This window comes from Panthera onca, chromosome B1, assembly GCF_046562875.1.
Source record: "Panthera onca isolate mPanOnc1 chromosome B1, mPanOnc1 haplotype 2, whole genome shotgun sequence".
Taxonomy (NCBI): Eukaryota; Metazoa; Chordata; class Mammalia; order Carnivora; family Felidae; genus Panthera; species Panthera onca.
The window spans coordinates 196,940,644-196,964,109 of NC_138342.1; the positions used below are offsets into that span (position 1 = coordinate 196,940,644).

Consider the following 23,466-nt stretch of genomic DNA (forward strand, 5'->3'; position numbering starts at 1 on the left):
TGCCCTTGTTTTCGGATTCGCATCTCAGAACCCTCCTCCTCTCCACTCCTCCCACTCCCACCCTTCAGATTTGTACTCCCCTCCTCTCCCAGGCAGGTTACAGCCCTTCCGAGCCCGCAAGGGAGCGGGGCAAGGGGCGCAGAAGTGGTGGCCGATAGAAGAAAAGAGCAGAGGCTTTGTCTCACGGATCCCCTGCCAATCAGCACGCTTACTTTTCTCCTCCCAGATGCCTGCTGCCAGCTACACTCAACAGATGCGCCAGCGGGATGTGCGGGAAGCGCCCACGTTCCAGAAAGGAGATGCCTCGTCGCTACTCTCACGGGGGAGGGGAAGGCCCAGCTGGGAAGCTACTTTCAGCTCCAGGTCTCTTCAGGTAGAACAGGGCACACCTGCCAAAGCTATGCACTCTTCTCTCTGCAGGAAGAACTCAGGAATCAGGCGACGGTTTTCTGAGCCCCGGATTCTTGCTTTAACCTACGACCTGGCGAGTACAACACAGATCTAAGCACTGAAGTCCTGATGCGGGGTGGCCCAGGTTTGAAGAAAACAAAGCCAAAAGCTGGCCTGACCTCTCGTATCCTCCCAAATAACATACGCTTAGGCTTTAAAACACAAGTCCCCACTGAAGTCAGCTGATTTTCTATCCTTGAGGGAGTTGCTTTGGCTGAGTTCCCTGGGAAACGTTCTGTTTTCTTCGAAACTCCTATCTCTTCTCAGGTAGATAAAGGATAGATAAAAAGTGGAATTTTCCGGAAATGCATAGGTTCAGTGCAGCCCCGTGAGCCAGACGTGTTGAGGGCTGGGGGCCAAACCGGTGCAGGCTCGGCAAACCAGACCTTGACACGGAGGCACCCGCATTTCCCACCAATTTCTTCAGGAGCTAAGCACGCATCTTGCAGATTTTGAGTCGGGTCTAGGTTGTGGTTTTCTCCTACTAGAGTAAAGCACTTTCCAGATCACTCTCCTCCTTCACTCACTACCCCTTGGCTCGCTCACGATCAAAAGTGAGGGCTGGGAGAACACGGCTCACGGAAGCAGGAGGAGCAGCATCCCGGCCTCCACTCAGCAGCCTAACGGGGCTGCAAGGAAACAAGACTCACCCCACGTCACCGGGAGCTCAAGAAGGGAAGCCGGCGGCACTCACCAGGCAGGGAGAGTGTGGGCAACAAAGCAGCCCCCGCGGTTTGGCCACAAAGACAAAGGACTTCATTCATCATCCGTATTTATTAGGCGCCTGTTCCGTGCAAGGCACTGTGCTAGGCGCGGGAAAGATACAAAGACAAATCCGACAGGACTGCTCTCAAAGAGCTTACAGTCTAGGAAAGGAGCATACAGTGTCTGGAGAAGATATTTTAGATGTAAATAACCTCCCCCCACCACCCACCCCACAAAAAGAAAAAAAAAAAGAAAACTTAAGTTTACTCGACTTGGCTTCATTTTCTTCTAGTTCAGCAGCTTGACATAAAAAGCATGTATCTGAAAGTCTTTTAAAATGCACACTTTTACTCGTAAACAAAATTCATCTTCATTAGAAAAAAAGGCTGTTTATTGCAATTACGAAAATCCTCAAACATATCTTCAGTATTTTCATGAATTTTTTTTCTTACGAATCTGTTATTTGTAAAGTAAACAATTTCCTAAATCGCTTCAAAACGTGCAACTTTTGAAAGAGACCTCTTTAAACCCACTGGCAGTCACACAGAACATACACAGGCTCTCTACTAAAAGCAAAGTGTCTGAAACAAATAGGTGTTGTTTTACTACCAAAGTTCACAGCTTACGGTTTTTCTCCCTACACTCATCTCACGTCAATTCACAATATTATAAAATAGCACCTCCAGTAACCTATACCTCAAAGACCCGAAGCTTTCAATCACGAAGCTTTAGATAGAATATTGGGGGAAAAATGTCTGATACAACCTTAAAGACCCATCTTCATGCTATTACTAAGCCGGCCAGACCCACCAAAGAACTGTAAAACAATTCCAAAATAGGAAATTTACAATCACCCACTTTCCCATTACACCCTTAGGAATCTCTGAAGTGTCAGTTTTCTGTTACTTTCCTTTAAGCATCAAGAAACCAAATGTAATCAACTGGGGAAATAAAAAAGCACTGACAGAGCTTCTCTAGGCTAACCTGCTACAGAAAAGGACGATGTGTGCGAACTGCAAATTACTTGGTTTCTAACCAGAATTCTTTTAGGTACGTTTCTTGCAATCGTTCTCCTTTCCCAAGATCCTCTCTGGGCTCAGACATTTCTAACACTTAGGTTTCTGTTCAATCTGAAGCCTTGGACTTTGTAAGACTTCTTGAAAACACAGACACTAAGGTAGATGATATGCTGATCAAACTGAACACAAGGCCATCTGTTTTCATGAAGAATCACGGTCAACCAACAAAACCGTGTGACCCAAAAATGAGTTCCTGAGACAGAGGTTTCTTATTCCCACGTTGGAGCATTCTTGTCCTGAGCAGTTGCCCAAAGTTCAGTAGAAACCAAAACCTAACCATTGTGCTACTGGGATCTTTCTGCTCCTCTTCCTCACCAAACTCCCAAGAAGCGGGCGAACTGGTCAAATAAACTTCAACTCAAGTAAACTTCAACATTTGTCTCCGGCAACCTAGCACATGCGCCATCACAGAGGTGTAGGGAACCACCACACGGGCGCCTGCACCTGGTTGGGCCCGCCTTCACGAACGCACCCTGGGTTCAGCCGAGACACCTACGGATACTACGCTTCCACGTGTAACATCTGTACAAACTATAGGAAGTTAAATTTTCTGGGTACAAAATCTAACAGAAACAAAGTCAAATCAGGAGGAACAGTTGTGTGTTAGTCTTCTGGTCGCCTTCTTGTCGTCACATTACTAAAGGGCTTTTCTGTTCAGTCTCTGCTGAACAGATACCACGCATTTCAGACTCCTGTGGTTATAAAAGAACCACTGTTTAAGTTAAGGACTCTCCAACTCCGTCCTACAGGTAAAGAAACCGAGACCCTGAACAGCTGAATGAAGAAGCTGGGGGCCACACCCACTCTGGTACTGGTGATCGGACACCTGCAACCTTTGACACAAACCACGGGATCACACACAGTGACCGCTAAAACCAATGTAAGGAAATGGGGAGGTGTTTCATAGGAGGTAAATGGAACAACTGTTAGCTTAAACCTATTCTTAGAAAACATTAGCCCTTTTTGGTTACTGCTGAGAGTGTAACTACAGTGTCTGGTCTTGCTTTTAAGGGTAATTGATTTGTACTTGCTTCCTTGAGGACATTTATTTGTTCACAGTAAGAAAAAATCATGTTAAATATGATCATATATTCATCTGTGTATTACTCTGCATTTAAGTTATTTCTATATACATTTGGATTCTTCTACTTTTCACAAAGTAAAATTAATTTATGCAGAGAATGAAACGAGAGATCCTCTCTGTAGAAGTTGTTGGCAGCCTGAAAATTAGTCACTTCCATACAGGATGGGAAACTGCTTTAAGGAGAGGCCGAAAGAGGGTCCAGGGTCACAGAAAACATAATGAAAATTGTAAGTGAATTCTGATTAGCCGGTAATCAGAGCTACAGGAGAAAGGACAGGCTTAGAGATAATCTGAGGGAACTTTTAACTCCCTTCCTTGCTAGGTAACCGCAAAGCAATTCAATAAACTTCCGGGTGTCAGTTTCTTCATCTGCAAAGACCTAACATTCGAACTACTTACCTCATTAGATTATCGAGGAGAACACACAGTAAAACATAGGAGAGTGCTTCTAAGTGGAAAAGCACACCAACAAATACTGATTATTACCGCAATAATTATTAAAATGTGGACCTACAAAAAATTTTAAATAATTACCACTCAGTGGCACGAGGCATGCTCACGAAAACAAACTTAACTCAGAAGGTAAACCATGCAAACGTTCTCAACTTTCAATGGCAATGCTAAAAGTTCACACAAAGATATAATACAAAGGAACAATTTTAGAGAAAGCACTGAGACACACATATTTGGTTGACTTAAGAGACTTTAAAGTGAGTTAGAATGATTTCCAGCTTATAAAGAGGTATTTAGTCTTTAAGTGGAGAAGGTTGCTCGTCACCTGTAAGAAAACCAAGCATCATGGGGCATTCCTAAGACAAATGGAACAAAATCCCGTCCCTCTTGGCTGTTTTATAAACCAGGTGTCTCACAAATAACCATCTTAGTGCTTCCAGTAATGAGACACACCCTCAAAGAGAATGTCCGCTTCTGAATCACATCCGATGTGAACCTGCATGAATGCAAGGCATAAAATAGCATTCTCGTAAGTCCACAGGCACCTAAAAGTTTTAACAACTCTTCATGCTCACTTTCTATTCCATAAAGAATCATGGACATACAGGGAATATCTCCAAGATAAATTTGTTACAAATCTTTATTATGTAGTTGTCTTATTTTTATAATACTCCACTCTGGTGGCCTTCTTTTGTGTGTGTTTTGTTTGTAAAATTGAGTCTAAATAGCACATTAACCTTTCAAATATGCCTTTTGATGTTAGTCTTATGCCCCCCCCCCAAAAAAGTAACAACCGAAAAACAAATGAAGATACAAGGGAAGAGAAAAATGAGATATGATTCATTAAGTATAAAAATATGTTGCTTCAAATTCAGAATAATTTAATAACTCTTCGTTATTTCATATGTATCTGGAAATGGGACAGATACATGACCTGATCCTGTCACAAGAGGTAGAATTCCAGCATTTGGTACAACGTTCCAAGACAGGGTTAAAGTGACATTCCTGTTTCCCCTATAAAAAGATATAATAATAAACGGATGTCAGCAGAAACATTTTTAGTTCAAACAAAACATTTTAATTCAAGCACTGAGGCTCAAATACTATAGAACTAGCTATTTGCAACTGGAACCCTCATCTATCAACAGAAGTTTTCTCGTCTTCTGAAATCCCAGGGACCCGCATTCTATTTGCAGGCATCCCATGATGACCTACCTAAATTCACTCAGTTACAGTTATTAGAACCACCAGCCAAAAAGCTTAAATGAGTAAAACACAGAGAATATAAAGAGATTTGAGCTAGATGTCAGCAGGCAATGATTTGCAATCTAATTCTATCCTTGTCAAGATTGTGAACACATCACAATTTCTCACGGCTGGCAATTTTTCGTCTGCAAAACCAGAGCTTTGGTTAAAACAGCTCTCCCCTAAAATCCTTTCCAATGTTTACTCGCAGAGCTTAAGAGCTAAAAATGACCCCAAAAGACCAGCCATTCTAATTCCTTCACTGGGTGTGAAAGGAAACTGAGGTTCAGGGAAGTTCAGAGAAGCACAGCAAGAGCCCTCAGTGTCACCTCCTGGATGGATGCACTATTTCTCCATTAAGGGTCCCCGAGAACTTCCCTCCCCATGTTCCATAAGGAGCCCCCTGCCAACCACAGTCCTACCGCAGGTGGGACAGCCCAGGCCCCCTGCGCACTTGGGACTGGAAGCATCTGAGGGCTTTCTGAGCGTGACTGGGGTTCACGTACTGCAAGAAACTGTGTGCTTTTCCTAAATCCCAGTTACTGTGACAGGATTTCTACCCAATCCTCTGGTTTGGTCCGTATACTTTTCTTCTTTCTCAACTGTCCTCTTTGTACCCTCTAATCTTTTTCTTTAAAATAAAAAATACTTTACATCGTTCTCTCCCCCGCACAATTACAAGTAAAGAAGGACAAAGAATTGCTCACTTGAGGCCATTTCCATCGTCAAAGAAAAAATATTTTGTTTTCATATCTTTCAACAGCAGCTTTGGATTATCACCTCGCAGAACAATCTTGTCCCAAAGGACTACTTGGTTGAGAGCCTACATTAAAATGAAAATGAATTAGACAGCTCATCAGAAATTCACCTCTGCACTTCAAATTCAAAGCAGTGCTAAGCAAATAGTTTAATTTATATTAATAATACAACTTTTGAGGGAATTGCTAAAATCTTAAAGCACACAAAATAATAACAAGAGGACACACATAAGAAGTTGAGCTTTGCTGGGACAAAAGATGATCTCCCAGGAAATCACTGCTTTTGCTAAGGCAACTGTCATTTAGGGCCCCCACAGCTTATTCCGAGGGTGTAGACCTACTCGCTCTCCAGAGAGAGGCCCTTGGAGACACAGAAGGGATTAGAATCCCTGGAAGGAAAGCATTCTCGTAAATCACCTCCCCTGCCCAGCTCAGTGTGGACTCTGCATAGTGTCAGGGAAACTGAGGCAACTATTCCTGGTCCGTCACACTGTTAACAGGGGTCACTGCAGACAGATTAGATCATGAATATTTATGTATCTCCAAGGTCTTTAAATTATCGAAGAATCACTGAAGAAATGAAGCCTTCTAAATATTTTTCCCTTAAATTAACCATAGGCACATCATTGTTTCATTTATGGCAACATTCTAGAAGCCAATTCTTTGAAACCGCTATTTTGACATATCAAAAGCAAGTTCTGTTTGGAAAATGAGGGGCATAAAATGAAGACAAAACACATTTGTGATCACTACTAAATCCCAAGACATCTGTTCTTATAAAGCTATTATGCATTATTAGCCTGGGAGGCCAACTGCCAGCATGTGGGGACTGTGCTCACTAAAAAGGAATGTGGAAGTAATTTCTAAGAGGTTTCAAATCTTCACCATAAAACCGCGAAGATTAAACAGAAACATCGAGACTGAAGAACATACAAAGATATGCCGAAGTGAAATGACATCTTATATACATTTATTCATTCACCAAAGCAATGATGTGTCAAAGTTCCAAGTTGTATTAACTTACTAGTCACACTGGGGTAAACCAGAATTATGAATATGATTTAGGTACACCTGTCGCCAAGGTGACACATAAAATTGGATAATTTGTTGAGACCTGTAGAATAGTATGTGTGTATACAGTCATTACTCTTACCTTCAGAATAAGTTTTTCTAAATGACCCTTCTAACATTTTGTTGATTCTCAAGGACAAGGACCAAAACTCATCCAACCCAATAATCCGAGTGCCTAACAAATTTTATGGTATAAAAGGTATGTTCAAAATAAATGTAAAATGAATTGAAATACGAAAAATTGCAGTTAACTAATCAAACCAATCAACAGATAAAGTTGATTAATTTTTCATCCCTTGAAAGGAAATATAGTTCAAATAACATACAGAAGTAGACTCATCTCTAAATACGAATTACCTCCAGACTGTATGGTAACAAACACGAGAGTGACTTAGGTGAAATAACAAAGAAGCACATTTTAATTCCATGGATTTTACTTTTGTATTTTAATTCATTTATCACAATCATTCACTTGACACTTTCAGGGGATTTCTGTTTTAGTGACATTCCATACAAATATCTCAACCCTTACTCTTATCTGCAAAAAAAGCTCTAAATCAAAATGGACCAGTAAGTTTCAATCTACAAATTAACAATTTTAGCAGTGTTTTAACCTAGTAGTTTAGTAGCTTTTCATTACAAAACTTCTGATAAACTCTAGTTTATGATTAGAAAGATTACTTTTAAGTAAATAATTGGTGAATCCCATACAACTCCAAAGCAAAGGAAAATATTTCCCAACAGACAAATGTTAACTGGAGATATACGGCTTGGTAAGACTATCAAAATAGTTCACATGAGAAGAAAAATAGAAATATTTAGATGGATTTTAAACTGATCTGACATGATTCAAATATTTGTCACCTTTACAGTTTTTAATTACATACATGGGTAATGAGAGCCGTAAATACAGCTCACAGAGTTTGTTGATTCACATACCTTTCTCCAAAGCTGTGGAAAGAAAACTGGCCTGAAGAGTGTGACACCCGAGCAGCAATGCCTCACCCCCATTTCCTCGTACACCCAGCATTCAGCAACATCCTTCCTGACCTTATCATTGGAAATGGTCTCCAAAGATTTTCGATCACAAATTATTTTGAGCACAAACCCCAAAAGATGCATTTTTATTTACAAATGATGTGCACAGTACACATTACTACTTTCGGATGATATCATCACTGACAGTCAAGGCAAATTTGCATTTCAAATAGTATTCCTGACCAATGTTGAATTTTCTCAGCCAACTTTTTTATTAGATCTCAGCTCTCTCTTTTTTTAATCCACTGTGGCTAAGCAGCTCCCAAGAGAAGGAAACCCACCAGCTCTGCCCCTTTCCTGTTGCTTACATGTGGTTGAACCATTCACATTTTCAACCTGTGATTCCTTTGCAGGAATCTTTTCGACCATTTTTTCCATTTTGTGAGGATTCGTTTATTTAAAAATAGATAACATCAGAGGAACCTTGGCGGCTCAGTGGGTTAAGCAGCCAACTCTTGATCTTGGCTCAGGTCATGATCTCACGGTTCGTGGGCTCAAGCCCCATCCATATCGGGCTCTGTACTGACAGCATGGAGCTTGCTTGGGAGTCTCTCAGTCTCTCTCTCTCTCTTTCTCCCTCCCTCCCTCTTTCTGCTCCTCCCCTGCACGCTCTCTCTCAAAATAAAAGTAAACTTAAAAGAAATAGGTAATATCACCCACTCAATTGGATTATACTGCACCTTACAAAATGCTGAAAATGAATGAATGAAGAAATGCAGGCAGTGTGGTCAACCTCCTGCCCGCTGAATTCATCTTCCTCCAGGGACGCTGCATGTTGTAGGAGACACGTAATCACCTGACTTAGGGACTGAGTGTGAATATTAACGTCAGCCCGTATTGCAAGTATTAGTAAAGCTTCTTTCCCTTTTATTTTAAACAGAGAAACATACAGATCAACTTCTTTCCAGTATGGCGCGTGAGGAGCTTGGAAGCGGCCACTCCATCCGAACAGCCAGTAAAAAGCTAATGAACTGAAAAACTGGCAACTCTTCCTAGATCCGTAAGAGAGGAAAAAATGGCTCTGAACGGTTTTCCTTATGGACTGCCCCGTCCGCACCCCAATCAGGGGACCACAATACTAGAGAGCTACAGAAGCAGAAAAAAGACAGAGGCTACCAAAGGAGATGTTTTCTTAGTAGAATCACCTCTCCGCAGGCCTGTGATTTTTACCAAACTCCTCAGGTCAGATACTCTGAATATATACAATTTATATTCTTGGAGCACCTGGGTGGCTCAGTCGGCTGGGCGTCCCACTCTTGATTTCAGCTCAGGTCATGATGTCCCTTTTCGCGGGATTCTAGGGATTCTCTCTCTCTCCTCTCTGTCCCTCTCCCGTGTGCTCACGAGCACACACACTCTCTCTCTCTCAAAATAAATAAACATTTAAAATAAATTAATAAATAAATAAAATCAGGTTTTAATAATCTATTAACTAATGAGGTTTTAAAGACCTATTAAAACTTAGATATGTGTATATATATACTTACATTATTTTTTGTTGAATATTCTGCTGATAAATAAAGAAACAATTGCTTAACATTCCAATCAAATATGTTCTCTAGATGTAAATAAATTAAGGAATATATAAATCATGAGGCAGCATACCACTTTTAAACCACTCTTGTTCATAATTATCCACAATACTAATACTAAAATAGAAAAAAAGGAGAGGTGGGCCAGAAACATAGTGAGACACTAATTTAGTAAAAATACATGATATGTATATATATATATCGTAAAATCTAGCTCATTTCAAAGAAAAATATATCAGCAAGATTATTAGCATTATCACCCCACACCTCTAGGCATTACTAGCTGAGATTCTTTGGTTAATAATAACAGAGCAATACAAAATTTAGCTTTCTGTGACATCGACTAAGCCTAAAAGAAAGAGGATTTAATCCTTCAAGCACTTTCGATTCCATGGATGTTCTAAAGGATAACCAGCCCTCGCCATTTATATTTACTGATAAGCAAACATGAACTAGCTCATGTTAATTACACGAAGTATAATAAATTGTCCACGTTGCTTTTGGACACATGCCAGCAGAGATCAAAATGTCTCAATCCATGAAGTGCTTTGGTAAGAATATGCAGTTGAATACCAATTTGATTTCATCAGCCTATCAGAGTGAAGAAAAAAAAATTCATGAGGATTCAACACAAGAGCTGTGTCACTGGGAAATGAACGGAGTTAATGTTTGCATTTTTATTAAGTATTATATGTAAATGGTGAAGTCTTTTCATTATGTGCATTTTCATACCGACAGCAACACATCTATTTCATTCCACGTTTAGACATGTGTATCCGCTAAGAATCACACTACTGCAGGAGAATGGAGAAGTCTAGGATAGCGCTTTAGAAGAAAGGGCACAATTTCAAGTGTAGCAGCAGCATTAAGAAAATCTGACTTAACTACAAATGAGACTGAATATGTACAGTTCTTGAGAGATCAGGAAATTTCACTGTAATTCTCCAGGTACACAAGCTACTACTTTCACAAGAGTCCAAGCTCCTTACTAGTTTTAAAATGACGTGAAGACTCAAAAGCAGACATACCAAGTTTACCATGGGACTGTTGTCACGGTGCACTCTATTTCCTGAAAAAGTGTCTAGAGAGCTAATTCTTAGTCTCTTTCTAAACTCAACATTTTATTTCTAAAAAGTCCAGTTAAAGTAATTCCATGGCAGTAAAGAGCCGTATCAGGTAAACTCTCCGGGAATGTTATCTGCTTCGACAGACAGGTGCTTTACCCAAGTTCAGACAGTGCCATCACCAGAGCCAATTTTAATACCGAGGTCTTAAAGAGCCAGGTGACTGCACTGGAAGGGGCAGGGAACAACGCTACCGAGACCCTAGAAGACTGGATTGGCCAAAATGAACAGTTTCCAAAGGTAGAAACTCAAGATAAAGAGAAAATATTAAATCATCCTCATTTTAAATTAACTCCTTTAAATATTAAGATTTTTCTGACTCCTATGATAAAAGTACTTATAAAAAAACGATAATGGCAAAATGCTCATACAGTTTACCAATGACCATTCTGATAATGATCTTCTAAACCTTAAGAGATGCCAATTCACTTTTTTAACCTAGGTTTCTCTCTGCTACTGTAAAATATGGATATTGTACTTGGGACTGTACATAAAATATTCCATCTACGTATATCTGCTATCGTAAAATATGGATCCATACTTGGGATTGTACGTGAAAGATTCCATCTACATAAGCTGAGCACTGGTAACATCTTTCTTTCTGTAATCCAAACAACCTGGTTTTTTCTTTCTGAAATACAGATTCAAACTCTCTTACAGCTTTCAATCTAGTTAATGTTTCTATGAACAATTTAAAGTAGGTTCATAAAATGATAACTGAAGAATCCAAAAATAATTTTTTTTCAAAGTGTGAATGAAAAGGTATGAAAACTCTTACTAATAGAAACATAGAAACTCAAGGGTGCAGATGTTTATCTTGAGAAACTTAACAGAAGAAGACCATGGGGGAAGGGAAGGGGGGAAAAAAGAGTTACAGAGAGGGAGGGAGGCAAACCATTAGATAGACTCTTAAATACAGAGAACAAACTGAAGGTTGGTGGGGGGTGACAGAGAGGGGAAAATGGGTGATGGGCATTGAGGAGGGCACTTGTTGGGATGAGCACTGGGTGTTGTATGGGAGCCAGTTTGACAATAAATTATATTTTTAAAAAAAGAAACTAAAGTATGGCTGATTCAGGAGATAGTCAAAAATCACTAAGCAACATGTGTATCATTATACAACTATAAAGAAAGCAATAAAACATTTTCTTAAAGGATATCAGCCGTTATATCAAATGTAATGAATCCCAGATCACTTCTTTCTCTAGGTCCAGTGAAGTCTTCTACATTTTTTCTAAAAATAAAGACAAAAGTATTACCATCCTTCAAATATAACAGCACACACAATTCGCATAATTCCATAAAGCTGGACGCACAGGTGCAACAGCAACCCCAGAGAGAAACAAGTAAAAATCAGAAAAACCTGTAAGTGTGAAAACAGGATAAAAATGTTAATCTAATACAAAATGCGGTATTTCGCCATATTCATATACCTTAACAAAGAATCCCTAGCGGGGTGTAAAAACTGCTCAAAATGTAAACACTTGCTGTAAAGCACTTCGATAGCATGGGTAGAAGGTTCCAGATGACTACAGGTGGTGTGGAAGAAGCTAAGATAAAGTGATAACCACTGTTGTTTATTGAGTGCTTATTATGTGTCTGGGCCAGGTGAAGAATATATTTTCTTTACGATCTCAATCCTCGCGCAACAAGCCTACAAGTTGGGTATTATTTCCATTCTAGACAAAAGGAAATTAAGGTCCAGGATGGTACGAAACTTGCTCAAGATTAACACCAGCTAACAGTTCCTGTGTCTATTTGAATCTAAAACACAGTATCTAATAAACTGCAATAGAGGAAAAAAAGGGGGTGGTGGCGGGGGTGGAGTCTGCGATTAGAGGACTGGCTTGCCTGCGACTCTGACAAAGAAATCAAGGAAACTGACGTTGAAGAACGAGAGTGAACTTGATGCAAGATGGAACAGAGAAGAGGTGAGAACCGGGGGGGGGGGGGGGGGGGGGGGGGGGGAAGCAACGTATCCAAGAAAAAAGTGCCAGAGAACCAACATTATGAAGGAAAAAAACCCAAAAGCATTCACGAAACGACAACGTCATTCTGGAATCCCATTTTTGGCATTTTCGCCGATTTATTCACGCGGCGGACTTCGACCACCTCCACCACGCCGCATCGGAGAGCTGGGACGGCGACCGCGCTCGGCGCGTCCCGACCCCTCCTGCCAACTTCAAAGCGGCAGCAGGCGTGCGCCGCCGGCTGAGGCAGGAAGGACAAAAGCGGCGGGGGGCCGGCCCCGCGCGCTCACCAGCGGCGGGGCGGACCGCACCGGAGCCCGGGCGAGCGGGCGGCGCACCGGGCGGGCTGCGCGCGGCCGGCGGCGCCGCCGCTCTGCTGGTGTGTTGCTCCCTCATTGGCCAGGCGCGGGCGGGGGGAAGTGAGGAACAGGAAGGAAGCGGAGGCACTGGCCTGAGTAACACTCAAAATTAAAATTTAAGAGCAAGCCCGGGAATTTGCGGCGGAGGGGTGGGAGCTCGAGGGGAAGCCGGGAAGCCCGCGACGTCCACCCGGGCGTCCGCCCTCGGCGGCGACGGCCGCTCGGCAGCGGGGAGGGTGGGGGCGGCCCCGGACGCCCTGCCCCGCGGCCCCCCCCCCGCCCCCGGCGCGGCGGCCCGGCCTCGACGCCCACCCCGGCCCGGTCCAGGCGCCCCGCCCCGCCGGCCGGGCCTCGGCCGCACTCACAGCATGATCCGCGAGACGTGCAGCCGCACCGGGACGCTCCGGTCTTTGAAGGCGGTGGTGATGAAGCAGCCGAAGGTGAGCGCCGCCATCACGCTCAGGGAGAAGGCGAACAGCGAGTTCGCCCGCGACAGCACCGTGTTCATCGCGACCGTCTGCCCCGAGCCCCGTTCCACACGCACACGGGGTACCCCGTTCCGGCCGCGGACCGGCTGCCTGCGCCCGCGCGCGTTCCGGGAGCGCGCGCCGCCGCGGCCCCGCCTCCTTTCCGGTCCTCCGGCGCGCGCGCGCGCCCGCCTCCCGGGACACACCCACCCTCGCGGCCTATCGCCTCCACCAATCAGCGGCGAGCAAGGGTTTCGCTACGGAAGACCCGCCCCCTGTCCTGGCTTCCTCTTCTTTGGCCGCTAGGCTCGCCCAGCCTTCTTTCCCGGTCCTTCGGTGTGGTGGTCCGAGTGCTGGTATTTCATTAATTTGCGCTTGAAACCAGCAGCAGAACAAGTTCGTTTGGAGTGTGTTCTGAGGCTGCGCGTTGGAAGCAGCACTTTACAAAACTCTTACCCTTTGTCAAATCGGGTCAAAGTTACAACAGTTTTTGGGAGGGTATGGGACAGAAAGAGTGGCCGCCCGGTTCCCCAAAGCAGTGTGCCTTTACTTTACTTTCCACGTCAAACCTCAGTCCAGTTCCCAGTAATGCTTTGCCTTACAACTGCAGCTAAAGCTATTTCTGACGGCTAAGAGCTGCTGCTACCAATTTTAAATATTTGCATTTTAACGTGACATTTCCCATAACTAAAAGAATAACCTCACGGGGTTCTTAAGATCAAAGGAGGTAATTACTGTGGGATTGCCATACAGCACAATGTATAAATATTTTATTTTGCTTTTTAATTTATTTTTGAGAGAGGGGAGAGAGAGACAGAGACAGAGCACGAGCGGGGGAGGGGCAGAGGAGATAGATACAGAATCTGAAGGAGTCTCCAGGCTCCTAGCTGTCAGCACAGAGCCAGATGTGGGGCCCGAACCCACGAACTGCGGGATCATGACCTGAGCCACCCAGGCGCCCCTTAATGTGTAAATATTTTAAATTAGCAAGCCACCGATATGTCACGGCCCTGAGTCTTGGCTCTGCACTCCGGATCTTCATTCCCGGGCCCTCCTGTCTCACACTTGCTTTTTGAATCTGGCCATTCAGTCCACTGTGTTTGGTCTGCCTGTGTGCACTGGACTATATCCCTGCATGACACGTTAGCTCATTTGTTGACAGCAGCCTGCTCCTCCTGACATATCAGACTAGTTTCTTGAGTGTCCTTGAGGGGCTATCAGAAATTATACCAGGGGCGCCTGGGGAGCTCAGACCTCTCAGCGTCTGACTCTTGATTTCAGCTCAGATCATGATCTCATGGTTGGTGAGTTCGAGTCCCTCGTGGGGTTCAGTACCGATAGTCCGAGCCTGTTTGAGATTCTCTCTCTCTTCCTCTCTCTCAGCCCCTCCCATGCACGCTCACATGCACTCTCTCTCTCTCCCCCTCAAAATAAATAAATAAACTTAAAAAAAAAAAAAGAAATTATGCCACAGAACATTGGTTTCTGAGGATCCATACCCCACCCTCCCAAGGAAAATGAAGATCCAAAAGCCCTTCCATGTTCCCTAGGCAATCAAAGACATCCAAATTTGCTGGGTGTCATTGAATAGTCTATGCAATTAATATCCAACTTCTCTGCTCATGTCCCAGAGACACTACACTTTCAGGAAAGAGAGAGGCTGCTAGTGAAGCCTGTGGCATTTTCTTAGTTGAAGAACCTCATCAACTTTTCTCTCTTTCTGGCCCCCTCTGACTTCACTCAGAAATGCACTGTTGAAACTATGTCTCTTACATGCCAGTGCGTACATCTGGTCACTGGAAAACCCACACACATCCCAGGGGAGCTAGTCCCAGCTGAGCAGTCCACCTCAAGGTCGGCTTTGGGGAATTACCCTGTTATAATATATTCAGACCCTTGAAACTCTAGAGTACGAGCTGAAAATTCAGACCATGCAAGGTGAGGTTCTTTAACTCATTTGAGTCACCTTTATCACAGACAGGTTTCCAGATAACCATCGGCAAACAAAGCCAGCCACATCTGGAATGGAAATAAAAGGGGGGAATGGTTATGGGAAGGGTCAATACAACAGGTCTGAGCCATCTCTCGTTAGAAGTACCGCCTGCGGGCTTGGCCCTGGGCTGGCATCGAGAAAATTGGCTGGCAAATAATTCTCCGCACTGATGTAAAACTTCCCCTAAATTATAAGTGACTCACTGCACGTAAACTGTTGAAACAAGGTGGCTGATGCCAAACACCTGCTTTATTTGGGGGACTCTGGAATTTTGGGACATGCCAGGCAGAGGGTGCCTAGATGACCATCCCCACGGGAAAACCCTGGGCACTGAGTCGAATGCTTCCCTAGTTGACAACACTTCACCTGTGCTGTCCCAACCCATTATTGGAGGAGTTAAGCACATCCTCTGTGACTCCTCTGGAGAGGACTTCTCCCCATGCACGTTTTCCCTTTTTTGTCTCTACTGTGTGATCCTTTTACTGCAATATGGTCTTTGGCTGTGAGTATGACTATGTAAGTCCTGTGAGTCCTTATGGCAAATCAGCAAACCTGACGGGGTCGTGGACACCCCCAACACAAAGACTATCTCCTGCTTCATAAATTTCCATATGAAGAATGTTCTTAAGGATTTCTACCAAAATCCAAGAAAACCTAGCCCCATTCTATTCTGTAAGGGAAAGAGTCATAATTTTTTTTTTTTTTATCCTAAGCCTTTCTAACGTGCTCCATCCTTAGTTCCGGGCGCTAAACTGCCTACGTGTTTTGACGGATTGCACCTTGCATTTATTCGGCCTGCCCTTTGGATTCCTTGCCTTCTCCCTTCTGTCCCCTCTGTCCCCAATGCTCGTGGCAGGCCCTGTTCTGTTTACTCATGTGGACACATTTCTCTGAGCTCTTGACCTTGAGTTACCCGCTTAATGTTGATTTTCGCAACCCTCTGCTTTTACACGTGTCCACAGCACCGGATGGGAAGATGTTTTCACTACTTGTTCTTAATCATTGAGCCATTCAGTGTCTTCATCAGCTCATCTGGCCTCCCTGGAAGGGGAACCAATCAGGCAAAAGTCATGATCTCAGTCAAGTATATGCTTTGTGTGGATCTGTTACTTTCGTGCTCCTTATTTATGTATGTAAGCTGAAAAGAATTTTAAATCAATATATAGCAGAGGTTAGAAAACTCTGAGTAATACCTAAAATTACCTTTTTTTCCCTCAGACTTTTAACTACGGAGAATACCTGATAAATTAAACATCCATAAGCAACAATATTATTCCATCTTAGTAACTTACAAAGAAGGAGTAAGAAAATATCTGAATTCTTCATATCCTTACTTTGAAAGGTCTATTCTGAAAGAAAAAAAATTTCAAGAGAATGTACTAGATTTTAGCTCCTGAATGCTGGAATATGTTTAAATTTTTTGCACTCTTACACTTCTGTGAATCTTTCGAGTGGAAGGAAGTAAGAGGTACCATTCAAGCGATGTGAATATACTACTAAAACTGAAATTCTTGAAGCACAAATTCTGCTTCTGTGGCTTAATCATGTGTCACATTGCAGGGGTCAGTCATAAGTGACTGGTATTCGAGAGCAGATGGGGAAGCAAAAGACTTATGACCCAGCCTCAGATCTGTTAACAAATGCTGAGAAAATCATCTTGCCATTTACCCTGATTTTACCGCAGAGGCAGGCAAAACCCAGTGCCCCAAGGGTGTTCCCAGGACAGTGGTGATGCAGAAAACACCAGCATAGGAGATGTGAGTTACACATAAACTCTTAGGGGGTCTTTCTGCATTTAAGTTGCTAATTTGTTTAAGATATGCTTCACTCTAAGTTACCATAATTAACAGTCGGTAATTTTTGTGACAATTTTCCTGGGAAAGATCCCAAGTGATTCCTGACACAAAGATCCTTAGAAGGAAGCAGTGAATAGATCGTGTCTTCCTTCTCTCGAACAAGATAAAGAGCCAAAACTTTAGCCAGTCTACAAGCTGTGTTTCTTCACTTTCTGTCTTCCTTGAGCTTTTTGATACAGATGTGGATACAGAGCCCTCTCTGTACTTGACCTTGCATTTCCCCTTCCTCCTTTCAGCTTAAGGTGAACTTACAATTCTTCTAGAATTATAAGCCTAAAATCAATGTTTTTAAAGTAAGAATTATTATGTGTGTAACATCTTATAACAGTTATTTAACAGTTTGGGGAGAGTTGCTGGAATAAAACATAGATGACAGATATTGGGGGATCTATCTTGACCATTTACCTTAATTCTTTCAGAAATAATTCTTGGTAAATCTTTTCTCTAAAGTTGGGTTTTCTGGCCACGTAATCTTGACATATTACATGTACTCACTAGGCGTGATTCTGATTGTAAGAGAAGAACCCCCTGTTGGGGAACTTATAATAGAGGTAGAACTCAGGCCCTGGGCAGGTAAGTGGTAATTGAACAAGGTGTGTCCGTGCAGGCTATAGAATGTTCGTAGGCATTCAGGGCAAGACTCCCAGGTCCGAAATTGGATAGTCAGGCTGAACTCAGAGGTAGAGACCATGGCAGACTGTCAATCCTGTCTAGGATGGGGACGAGAGTGGAAAGGGGATATTGTAATTTGAGGCTACCTCTGGCTGAGAAGCCACTAAGGGGGGCGCCTAAGGAGCGAAGCTGCCATAGCTGGGTCCCAGATCCCATATGTCCCACTCCAGGGCACAGGGGTATTCATACACTGATAATCTTTCTTACCGCCGTCAGGATTGTCTAAACACCTGCAGAGTTGACCCTGTAGGTTATAGGGAGGTGGGTGGGAGGGGCACGTGTCCCAGCCTCAAGGAGCTCGGAAACAGAAAACCAGAGGGAGAAGATGTGGTGAGACAGAGGGCTGACATTAAATGCCTGTTTTTATTTTCTGTTTTAAAACAAAATATCCACGATTCTGTGAGGCAAATGAATCACATCTCAAAAATTTTATAGAAGGATAATTACAAATCTAAAAAATAATCCTACAGGTAAAAAGTGAGTTGTTTTGGGGGCGCCTGGGTGGCTCAGAAGATTAAGTGTCTGACTTTGGCTCAGGTCATGATCTCACAGTTCGTGGGTTCGAGCCCTACGTCGGGCTCTGTGCTGACAGCTGGGAGCCTGGAGCCTGCTTAGGATTCTGTCTCCCTCTCTCTCTGCCCCTCCCCCCCTCTCAAAAGTAAGTAAACATTAAAAAGATTTTTTTTTAAATGAGTAGTGTTAGGTGCCTGGGTGATTCAGTCGGATAAGTGTTCGACTACTGCTCAGGTCATGATCTCTCGGTTTATGAGTTCGAGCCCCATGTTAGGCTCTGTGCTGACAGGCTGGAGCCTGCTCAGATTCTGTCTCCCTCTCTCTCTGCCCCTCCCCTGCGCTCTCTCTCTCTCTCTCTCAAAAATAAATAAACATTTAAAAAAAATTTTTTAAAGAATTGTTTTTAACTCAGCTATTCTGTGGACTTTATCAAATGTTTGAAACTTCAATTCATTTGCATCTGTAATAGTTGAGTTACTCATAATCATATGGTGAGTACTATCTTAATGCAAATGTTAATTCTGAAAATTTTCAAACTCAAATAATTTCCTATTATTGAACGATTCCAACTACTCATTCTGTAGAACATACAGCAGCCTGTAGCACAAATCTTTTCCCATGGATTAAACACATGTTGCTGCTTGCATTGTATAAACTACCCGTCGTAACACCTGAATCACGTAGGCACTCAGTAAAAGATAGCTACTCGCATTGGCCCTGCTAAAAGTCAATTTTCATCGAAACATCGATTTTGAAAGTAAAGACTACTTGCTTTCAGTTGTCGTGGTTACACTTTTTCCCCGAGCTTCGGTGTAATAATCACATTTAACTAGAACAGAGCCTTGAGTTACATATTGTTTAAAAATTAATGCCACGGGTTATATGAAGAAACAAACAGTGAGTGTACGAGACAGAAAGATGTTAGAGCTACATTTCCGAGTGGAATGTAAGTGACTTCAGAGATCACCTGTAAATATAAACATATCAAGTTCATTGTTTAATGTATTTGCTATTACCAGAAGTAAAAGAATGACACAAGGTTTGGGGAGGAGGGGAAGAGTAAGCAATAGAAAACTCGGCCAGAAACACGCCCTCAGGGGCAAAGCCCTGGGTCTAAGAGCTAGATGTGAATAGCCCTGCCACCTGCAGATAAGACATCCTGCCCTCCGCTGCCTGGGAAGGCATTGCTTCAAGGTTGCAATGTGACAGCATCGGAGGTGGTTAGAAGCCCTCTGGTCCCATTTATGCACTGAAGGCTCAATATTCAAATCCGAGGTCACTGCCAACCCTACAAAACAAATGTTGGCTGTAGCTGAAAAACTGGCTTATGGCAAAAAACCTAAGAATACAGGAAAGGCTGATTCCCCCACGCTGTCCTTCTGCATCACTTCACGTGGCTCTAGCTCTCTCTACCTTTAGAAACTCTCTCTGAACAAGGCTTATTAGTGTCACTTTATGGCACATCTATTTACAAGCCTATTGTGTGCCGAGCATTGTGCTCACCCACTTCATCTCATTTCCTAGAGCAAAACAATTCCAGTCCCATAGCTCCTGGCTTACCGCCCCACGGAGGAGAGTGACTTTAAACAACAAATAAATGATTGGAAATTCGTGTAAGTGCCGTGAAGGCAAAGAAGAGGTTGAGGAGAGAGATTGTAAAAGAGGCTGGCTGTTTAGGAAGGCCTGTAGGGAATTCTTCCAAGCTGCCTTAACTACAAGAAAGGGACCGTGAACCAGAGTGGTTTCACAGTAAGGACATCTCTCCTCGGACCCATCTAACTCCTTCGAACCCACAAAGAGTTAGAGCTTCATGCTGGGGGATTCGGTGCCCAACCGTGTCCTCAGGAGCTTGGTTCTTCTTTCTGCTCTGCTGCCCAAAGTGTCTGTTTCCTTCTAAACCCGGGTCTTCTTAGGATCATGTCTCAGACAACATAGAAATCTATCTTTCTCTCATTTAGCGATGGTTGCAACTTGAGGATTAGTTGCATTTCCTTCACATGAGAGGGAAAGAAAAATAAGCTTAGAGACTAACTTCTTCCCTTCAGGCTGAGCCACCTTGGTAGAAAGACCGCTAGTTTTCCAGCAACATCCATCATGCTCAGGTTTCGGCAGGGCACTGGGCCACCGGGAATAAAGATTACATTTCTCATGTTCCCTTGTGACTGTGTGTGGCCTTGTGACTAGGGTTTAGCAATGGCAGGTAAATGGGGGTAATTTGTGTAATTTCTGAGATCTACTCTTCCAGGGAGGGAGTACGCCTTTCCTGGTCCCGTCTTCCTTCCTGTGGCTTCAGTGTGAATATGATGGCTGAGCATCTCCAGGCACGTGTTGAAGATGACCAGGCAGGGTGCATCCTGAGTGCTTGACACCCGTGGCAGTAGCGGCCGTGACTGTCCCCCCACCCCCTCACTGTTTAGCTTGCTCAAACCACCTCTGAGCATGTTTTGTGCTACCTGCGTGCAGCGCCCAGGGAAAGCACTGTCCCTAAGTCACTGGCCAGAGAGAGCAACGCCATGTGCCGATGGGCTCATTCAGTCAGTGCTCTTCCCCGGACTAAGGATGTGGTCGAGAGTTCCCGAGCGCAGGGGTCGCATGAGGTGGGGACAGGATGAAATCAAAGAGTGGTTAGGAAGGAGGAAGCGGGGAAGATTGCTGACCAACTGACCAACAGTGACCACTACCGATTAGTGACCCAGGCCAAGAGAGAAGGGCTGGATCACGCGGCGTGAAAGTAGGTGTGGGGTCTCCGAACAAGAATCGGCTTGGATGTGGATGTGTTCACAGAACTGAAAGAAAGTCAGTATGATACATGAACGGGAGAAATGACGTAAGACAAGGCAGGACCCTATTGCAAAGCTGTATCCATGTTTGCCCAGGACTGTCCTGGCTTAACCTGTCGTACTAGAAAAATTGAAATAGTATTTCCTTTCACCTTCCAAAATGTCCTGGTTTGGGTAATAAATCCCAAGAGTATGCTGTAGATACAGCCCATGTGAAAGAACTTGGACTGTATTCTAAATACAGTGGGATGTGGTCTTTATCCTTGTTCTGTCTTAGTAGAGACATCAGGCTTTCACAGCTGTCCCAAACTTCATGTTCTGGCTCCTCCCCAGGTCAAGCTAGAAACTTTTTCCCGAATTGGCTCCCAAGGTCATCTAGCCTCAGAGAACAGATAAAAGCCCCTCCCTGCCTCTTCTGAGCCACGTGACATTTCCTACAAGATTGCTTCTCTCAGCCTAGATTTCTTTTTGTTTTAATAAATTTTTAAAGTTTATTTATTTATTTTTGAAAGAGAGAGAGAGAGAGAGAGAGAGAGAGCGTGAACAGGGGAGGGGCAGAGAGAGAGGGAGAGAGAGAATCCCAAGAAGGCACCACACTCGGCACAGAGCCCCATTTGGACCCCCGTCTCACGACCCTGGGATCGTGACCTGAGCCAAAACCAAGAGCCAGATGCCCAACCGACTGAGCCACCCATGCGCCCCATCTTAGCCTAGATTTCTAATCCAGCAATACGACTATTATATAAGGAATCTGTGTTGTTGGAAAACCTATTTCTAGGTTTGAAATATTTTTGCTTATCAGAATGGAACTACCATACAGTCTAGCAATTCCAGCTCTAGGTATGTATCCCAAGAAAACAAAAACACCAGAATGTGCACTCCTATGTTTATTGCAGCATTATTTACAGTAGCCAAGATCTGGAAGCAACCTAAGTGCATTCAGTAAATGAAGGCATAAAGAAGGTGTGGTATGTATATACAATGGAATATTACTCCGCCATAAAAAAAGAGTGAGATCTTGCCATTTGTGACAACGAGGATGGACTGGAGGGTAGTATGCTAAGTTACACGAGTCAGACCAAAAAAGATAAATACTGTAAGATTTCATTTTTATGTGGAATCTAAAAAACATAATGAGGGGCGCCTGGGTGTCTCAGTCAGTTAAGCGTCTGACTTCCGCTCAGGTCACGATCTTGTGGTTTGTGAGTTCGAGCCCCACATCAGGCTCTGTGCTGACAGCTCGGAGCCTGGACCCTGCTTTAGATTCTGTGTGTCCTTCTCTCTCTGCCCCTCCCTCAGTTGCGCTCTCTCTCTCTCTCTCTCTCTCAAAAATAAACATTAAAAAATTAAAAATAAATAACATAATGATAAGCAAAAAAAACAGAAAACAGATTCATAGATACAGGAAACTGTTGATTACCAGAGTGGGGAGGGGTTGGGGGGCGTGCAAAAGAGGTGAAAGGGATTGAGAAGCATAAACTTGATTTTCTGAAATGAGTAAGTCAGGGGGATGTAATGGATAGCACAGGGAATATAGTCAATAATGTTCTAATAACGTGTGGCGACAGATGGTAACTAGATTTGTCATGGAGATCATTTCATAACATAGAAAAACATCTAATCACTGTGATGTACGCCTGAAACTAGTAGGATCTTGAATGTCAACTATACTTTAACTTAAAAATAATGATAAATAAGTATTCCTGCCTCTGGCACTTCCTACCTTGAGACTGATCTTGTAGCCATCCAGTCTGCTGAAAATTCTTCTGTCTACTTTTTGACCTTGGACAGGTTATTATACATTCCCTGAGTCTCTTTTCTGTATCTGTTTCTACATTTACTTGTAAAATGGAGCTGTTACCCGATAGGGGCTGTATGAGTCCTATAGGGCTGCCATGACAAAACTGGATTTTCTTATGGCAACTGGGTCTCTCAAACAACCAACTGGGTGGCTCAAACAACACACGTTTATTTTCTCACAGTGCTGACGTCTTTACGCCCAAGATCAATGTGTAGTCAAGGTTAGTTTCTGGGAAGGCCTCTCTTCCTGGCATGTAGATAGCTGCCTTTTTTTTTTTTTTTTTTTTTAATTTCTTTTTTGAGAGTGAGAGAGCACAAGCAGGGGAGGGGCAGACAGACAGGGAGAGAGAGAATCTCAAGCAGGCTCCATGCCCAATGTGGAGCCCAACACAGGGCTTGGTCTTGCAAACCGTGAGATTATGACCTGAGCTGAAATCAAGAGTCAGGCACTCAACCGACGGAGTCATACAGGTGCCCTGAAGGCTGCCTTTTTGCTGTGTCCTCCCACGGCCTTTCC

General features: G+C 43.4%; 1 protein-coding gene across 1 annotated transcript; it reads right to left on the reverse strand.

Annotated features, from left to right (window-relative positions):
- Positions 1–1,207: 1,207 nt before the first annotated feature.
- SPCS3 (signal peptidase complex subunit 3) lies at positions 1,208–13,493 on the reverse strand. Its single transcript, XM_081795651.1, has 5 exons — positions 13,234–13,493; positions 11,698–11,773; positions 9,371–9,445; positions 5,724–5,839; positions 1,208–4,785 (listed from the first exon to the last, which is right to left on the reverse strand). The coding sequence occupies exons 1-5, from the start codon at positions 13,374–13,376 to the stop codon at positions 4,653–4,655; spliced, it is 543 nt and encodes a 180-aa protein (XP_081651777.1). The 5' UTR covers positions 13,377–13,493; the 3' UTR covers positions 1,208–4,652.
- Positions 13,494–23,466: the final 9,973 nt, after the last annotated feature.

What these genes read in the sequence shown, in the direction of transcription:
- SPCS3 (XM_081795651.1), bottom strand. Translation starts at nt 13,376, where the DNA reads ATGAACACGGTGCTGTCGCGGGCGAACTCGCTGTTCGCCTTCTCCCTG. An exon ending in CACGTCTCGCGGATCATGCT is followed by an intron (nt 11,774 to 13,233) that starts GTGAGTGCGGCC and finishes CTTTATTTTTAG; the next exon opens with AAAAAATGTAGAAGACTTCA. An exon ending in CATTTGATATAACGGCTGAT is followed by an intron (nt 9,446 to 11,697) that starts ATCCTTTAAGAA and finishes ATTTATTTACAT; the next exon opens with CTAGAGAACATATTTGATTG.